Here is a 6,538-nt window from a genome sequence, read left to right on the forward strand (position 1 = left end):
TCTGGAGCACAGTGTCTGTTACCCAGTGTGACAGCACAGAGGGGCCTCATACAGGGAAGCTGCCTGCTGCTGCAAGCTCTGCACTGCCCTGGTCACACTTCCCCTGTGTGCATGGGGGCAGCACAGGCAGCCGTGCAGGGTTGTGCCCCTTGCTGCTACCCCCACCTGCAGGGGAAGTGTGGCCAGGGCAGCAGGGAGCTTGGAGCGGTAGGCAGCTTTCATGTGCCTCCCCACTGTGCCCTGCTGCCCGGGGTTCCACCCACTGCTCTGCAGAAGCAGTGGGGAGGGCAGCACAGTGGGGAGCATCACTAGCACCTGCTGCCTCCCTAGAGCCGGGGCCTGGGGCGGGGAGGCAGCTGGGGCTGGGGCTGGGAGGCTGCAAGTGATGCAGGCTCTGGGTAGCTGCTGCCAGCCATGTGTCCTGGGCTGCTTGCAGCAGGGCTTGCATCCTCCCAGCTGCCTGCTGGGAGCAGCCGTGGCTATCAGCAGCTATTTAAAACCTGGGCAGGATGCAGCCGGGAGTCTGCAAAGAGCTGCTGCCTCCCCGCTCTGACCCCGGCTGTCTCTTGGACCCAGGGTCTGGGAAGGCAGTAGGTGCCAGCACTGTGCTCATCAGGGCCGAGGCCAGGGCAGCAGCTGTTTGCAGCCTCCCTGCTGCAGCAGGCCCAGGCTCTGGGATAGCTGCTGTCAGTCCTGGTGCCCTGGCTGCTTGCAGCTGGGCTTGCAGCCTCCCAGCCACCTGCTGGGAGCAACCCGGGCTCTGTGGCTGGCAGCAGCAGCCTAGAGCCCAGGCTGGTGGTGGCATGCTGAGCAAAATGGCCTCACATGCCATGCTCGGCATACGTGCCAGGGGTTGCCAGCCCCTGGTGTAGATGGTGACTGGGGCTGGCTGGGGCACAAAGTTGCTACATGCAGGGACTGCCTGCTGGCTAGCTCCACACTGTAGCACCCTTATGCCCCAGCCAGACCCTCCACCACCTGACAGAGCCTGGGGCTGACCCCTGGGTACCCTGCCAACCTGGGGCTGCTCTGCCCTGGCTCAAACTGCTGCAGTCCTGGGCACATGTATATACACTGCACCTCAGGACAAACTGTGCCAGAGTTGATTTCTGCATGCTAACTGCACATGTAGATGTACCCACTGTGTTTCAAAAAACTATTTAAATGAATCTTAGTGTGAGCCAGTGTGCTCCATTTAAATGCAAGGCCTTGGGCTATGCACTTACCAGAGTCCATTCTTATCCAAACTTGATGTAAACAACCAATGCTCCTGAAATGTCTAGCTAGTCAGTGTTGTGGTAATAGCAGCCCTGAAGCTGATTAGCATCCTACATTTTCAAGGCTCCTATTAGAAGACACCTCCCACCCAAAAGTGACCTTGAAGCCTTGAGAATCGTAGAACTGGAGGGACCTTAAGGGTCATCTGATCCCTGCACAAATGCAGACATCCACTCCTAAATCCTCCATGTCCAGTGCTCATCCAGCCTTCTCTTGAAAACCTCCTGTGAAAGAGAGTCCACAGCTTCCCTGCGCAGTTCGTTCCAATGTCTCACTGTTCTAGCAGTAAGGAAGTTTCCCCTGATATCCAGTCTAAATCTACTTTGCCACAATTTAAACTTGTTGCTTTGTGTCCAACCCTCTGTGACAGCTTTTCTCCCTTTCCTTTATGGCAGCTTTTCAAATATTTAAAGCCTGCTATCATGTACCTTATAATGGTCTTTCCTTCAAGCTGAACATGCTTAGTTTCCTCCACCCAGAGGCATAACAGGGTATGTGCCCTTGGTAGTGGGGCCATATGGTGCAGGGCTGTTCACAGTGGTGGCACAGCTGAAGCAGCTGCTATTCTTGCTGCTTTCCCTCCACCCTGGGCTGCTGTCCCAGTCACCTCCCTCTTAGTTACACCACTGTCTCAGCTTTTCTCTGTACAACTTGCCTTCCAACCCTTTTAGCACTTTTGTTGCCTGCTTCAGGGCCCTCTGACTTTTCCATATCCTTCTTAAAATGTGGAGCTTTTTCAAATATATTGGGAGGATGAAGAAGGTGCCGGGTAATGTGGGACCCCTGCAGGATACGCTGGGCAATTTGGTGGTTGCGTCAGAAGAGAAAGCGGACCTCTTTAACCAATTCTTCACCTCCGTTTTCTTGTGCAGGGACCGGGACTTCCCTGCTGTGATAGAAGCCGGACTCGAGGGGATCGCCTTCAGACCTCAGGTTGGGGAGGACCGGGTTAGAGAGCTTCTGGAGGGGCTGGACGCGTTCAAGTCAGCAGGTCCGGATGATCTCCACCCCAGGGTGTTGAGGGAGCTAGCTGGGGTTATTGCAGGGCCCCTGGCACGGCTCTATGAGCGATCGTGGTGCTTGGGCCAGGTGCCAGATGATTGGAAGGTAGCAAATGTGGTCCCCATCTTCAAGAAAGGGAAGAGGGAGGACCCGGGCAACTATAGGCCCGTCAGTCTTACCTCAATCCTGGGGAAACTCTTTGAGAAGATCATCAAGGAGCACATTTGTGATGGGCCGGCATCAGAAATGATGCTCAGGGGCAATCAGCATGGATTTATTAGGGGGAGATCATGTCAGACCAACCTGATTGCCTTCTACGATCAGGTCACAAAGGCCATGGATGCAGGTGTCGCGGTGGATGTAGTCTTTCTGGACTTCAGCAAGGCCTTTGACACCGTCTCTCACCCCATCCTAGTTAAAAAACTAGGCGACTGTGGCATCGATGCCTACACAGTCAGATGGATTGCAGATTGGCTGAGGGGTCGCACTCAGAGGGTGGTGGTGGATGGGTCATATTCGACCTGGGGGGAGGTGGGTAGCGGAGTCCCCCAGGGCTCGGTCCTGGGGCCTGCGCTGTTCAATTTCTTCATCAGCGATCTGGATGATGGGGTGGAAAGTAACCTGTTTAAATTCGCTGATGACACCAAAATTTGGGGGGAGGTGAGCACGCTAGCAGGGAGGGAGAGATTGCAGAGGGATCTGGATAGGTTACAGGGGTGGGCTAACAGGAACAGGATGCGTTTTAATACGGACAAGTGCAGGGTGCTGCACTTGGGCAGTAGGAACCAGCAGCACACTTACACAATGGGGAACTCCCTACTCGAGAGCACGGAGGCAGAAAGAGATCTTGGAGTCATTATTGACTCCAAGATGAACATGGGCCGACAATGCGAGGTCATGGTTGGCAGGGCTAACCGGACCTTGTCGTGCATCCACAGGTGCATCTCGAGTAGAGCCAAGGAGGTGATCCTCCCCCTCTACGCGACGCTGGTCAGGCCACAGCTGGAGTATTGTGTCCAGTTCTGTGCGCCCCATTTCAAGAGGGATGTGGACAACATGGAGAGGGTCCAGAGGAGGGCCACCCGCATGATCCGGGGACAACAGGGCAGACCCTACAGTGAGAGACTGCGGGACCTGAACCTATTCAGCCTCCACAAGAGAAGGCTGAGGGGGGACCTGGTGACCGTCTATAGACTCACTAGGGGGGACCAGAAGGGTTTGGGGGAGACGCTGTTTCCCCTAGCGCCCGCTGGCATAACAAGGAGTAATGGGCACAAGTTGATGGAGAGGAGGTATAGATTGGACATCCGCAAAAACTACTTCACAGTTAGGGCGGCTAGGAGCTGGAACCAACTTCCAAGGGAAGTGGTGCTGGCCCCTACCCTGGGGGTCTTTAAGAAGAGGCTGGATGCCTACCTGGCTGGACTCGTTTGAGTCCCGTTTCTCTTTTTGGGGTTTTTTGTTGTTCTCCCGCCCTGGCGGGGGGTCGGGCTAGAAGATCTACTAGGTCCCTTCCGACCCTTAATCTATGAATCTATGAGCTCAGAACTGCACACAGTACTCTATATAAGGCCTAACCAGTGCCAAGTAGAATAGCACTGTCACCTCCTGTGTCTTGCATCTAATACTCCCATTAATGCACTGCAACATCTTGCTTTTTTGTGACTGCATCACATAGCTGGCTCATGTTCAGTCTGTGATCCACTAAAACCCCAAGATCCTTTCCAGCCATGCTATCACCCAGTTATCCCCCATTCTGTATTTAAACTTCTAATTATTCTTCCCTGCCCTGTGCACTGGATCTGGTATGCAGGGAGGGTCTGTGGACCCAATCTAGCCCATAGGGCAGGCCCCGTGCCCTTCATCCGGCCTGCTGGGCTAGATCATTTTGACACCCCTGAGTTAAAGGGAGGACGTGACTTCCAAACTAGGTAGCTCCTGTGCAGTGCACAGTAAATGGGAGAACAATTAAGTTACAAACTAGACCACGAGGTTGAGAGATGCTGCATGCTTCATGATTTGTGCATTCAGCTGCTATGCCTGTAAAGGGGTTGGTCACCTCCGGTGAAGTGAACTTGAGTTCATGAAAGCTCATGCTCTCTCTTTCTCTGTATTATTTAGTCTATAAAGATGCACATCTACTCTGCCTTTACACTACAAAATGCAGGCGGCAGCTTGGGACCTCATGGTATTTGCTTGCACAGTCAACAAGTGAGGAACATACAGCGTGTGGGCTGTACACCATGGGCTCACCACACATGGATTCAGGCATGGTGCTGTGGGCCTGTGCCTACTCCCATGCTGCGATGTAGGGAGACTGCATCACTGCAGGACAGTGCTGAAGAAGTGTGGGAGTGGGGCTCAGATGCAAGGCCCAGCTGGGACACATGATGTGTTCAGGCTGGGTCAAGGGACCCGTTGGGCACCTCAGGGTGCTCATTATAATAACTCGTTCCTCTCATTCCTCTCTCTGCTTCACAGGTGCTAAGGGCCCTCTCTCCATTGCAATGCTTTCTCCATGCCACTCTCTCAACCACCCTTTCTCCTGCTGGTTAGTCCTCTGTCAGCCCTTCCTGGCACCCGCCTCTCTTCTGTCCCAGACCTGCCAACTCTTTTGCAGCTGCAGCTAGAAAACCATAACTGAGGTATAGCTGCAACTGGGGTTCGAAGTACAATTTGACTCTTCGGGGGGTTCTGCAAAAGAAAAAAAAAAATTAATCCGGTTCATTGATTAGTGAGTCCACCTAAGTGAAGGAGCAATCTGGAGGCTCCCCCCAGGTTATGATTTTCAAATCTTACAGGTGGGCTTTCATCTCTTATGGGGGGGCTCAGCCCCCCCGAGCTCCCCAGTAATTCGCACCCCGGCCGAGACCGAAAGCAAAGTATTGGAGGCCAAGGGGCCAGGTCGTGTTTTACGATGCTCAATAAGAGACGGATGTTGAACACTGTGGACAAGGCGCTGGCGTTTGACTATGTCTTGCCTACTTTGTCATGTTATTTTTGGGGGTGGGAGGGGTTCTGTTTTTTTTAAACTTTATCTGAAGAGCACACAAAGACTTCCTCAGCCTGCCAAGGGGGTTTTAAAGCCGAAAGCTGGCTAAAACATTTTTTTCCAACTATTTAAGTTGGTCTAATAAAAGATATCCGATTCACCCAAAGAACCTTGTCTATCTATCATCTAGCACAACCCAGGACAAGGGCTTGGTGTGGTTTGGCTTTGATCCTCAAGTAAATAACAGAGCACTGCAGCCCCTGCCCTATCCTAAGCTTCTCTTTCACTGTCAGCGCGTCAGGGTCAAGGTCAAACCGCAACCCCACGCCCGACTCTCCGCACCCCCTCGTCCTGCCTCAGCATGAGCTTCGGCCGCCTCCGCACATGCGCAACCGCCTCTTTTGCCCTCGGTAAAAATGGCCACTGTGGCAACGAGCTAGGATCACGTGACCGGCGTAGACAGGCAGCCGCTTCAAGCCTGGAAACGGCAGCGGAAGTGACGTCTGAAGCAGGCGCCGACGGTGGGGCGGCGCCGGCTTGAGTGGCATGGCGATGAATAGCCGCTTGCAGGAGATCCGGGAGCGGCAGAAGTTGCGGCGGCAGCTCCTGGCCCAGCAGGTATCTCTCAGCCGGGACGGGATAAGATCCTTCTCCCCCGCCGGAGAGCGCCCAACGTTCCAGCCTCCCCGGGGAAAGAGAGCGAGGCTGCCGGCTGCGCTGGGAGAGGGCGGGGCCCGGCCCGGCCCGGCCCGGCTCGGCTCGGCTCGGCTCGGCTCCCCTGGCCGACGTTACAGCTATGGCGCGTTTCCACCTGCCTGTCCCTGCACCAAGCATGTGCTGACAGACATGATGGGGAGCCCGTTCCTAAACCACCACTGAACGCAGGCGACTTTGCAGATTCAGTCATGAAGTCATTGCACAATAGATGCGCCATGACTTGGTGGTTGGTACCCAGCGCGCCTTCAATAGCATGTGGGGTCTCCAGTGCTGCGTTGGTTCAGCAGCATTTTAGGAATGGGTTCCTGGTCTTGTATGTCAGTGTAGCCATGAATGTGGTGTAGTCAAGTGTAACCAAGGTGTGTCGTGTCCAGAGTTTGAGTGGCAGATGCTTTATTCAGATTTTCACCTTTATCTTTCAGTTATATATTCTGTAGGTCTGTCTTTGTCTACATCTATGTATGTAGATATCTATACATCTCTATATGTAGATACCAATGTGTGGATATATATATATATATATATATATATTTATAGATATATCTATAT

At 53.7% G+C, this 6,538-nt stretch overlaps 1 protein-coding gene across 1 annotated transcript in view; it reads left to right on the forward strand.

The window, feature by feature from the left end:
• The first annotated feature begins 5,734 nt into the window (after positions 1 to 5,734).
• Positions 5,735 to 6,538, forward strand: part of METTL14 (methyltransferase like 14) — a 53,504-nt gene continuing 52,700 nt past the window's right edge. Inside the window, exon 1 of the mRNA XM_019522027.1 lies at positions 5,735 to 5,890. Coding sequence (XP_019377572.1) covers positions 5,819 to 5,890 — 72 coding nt within the window. The 5' untranslated portion in view covers positions 5,735 to 5,818. The remainder of the gene's footprint in view (positions 5,891 to 6,538) is intronic.

Source organism: Gavialis gangeticus, unplaced genomic scaffold (genome assembly GCF_001723915.1).
Source record: "Gavialis gangeticus isolate Ggan-Ray unplaced genomic scaffold, GavGan_comp1, whole genome shotgun sequence".
Taxonomy (NCBI): domain Eukaryota; kingdom Metazoa; phylum Chordata; order Crocodylia; family Gavialidae; genus Gavialis; species Gavialis gangeticus.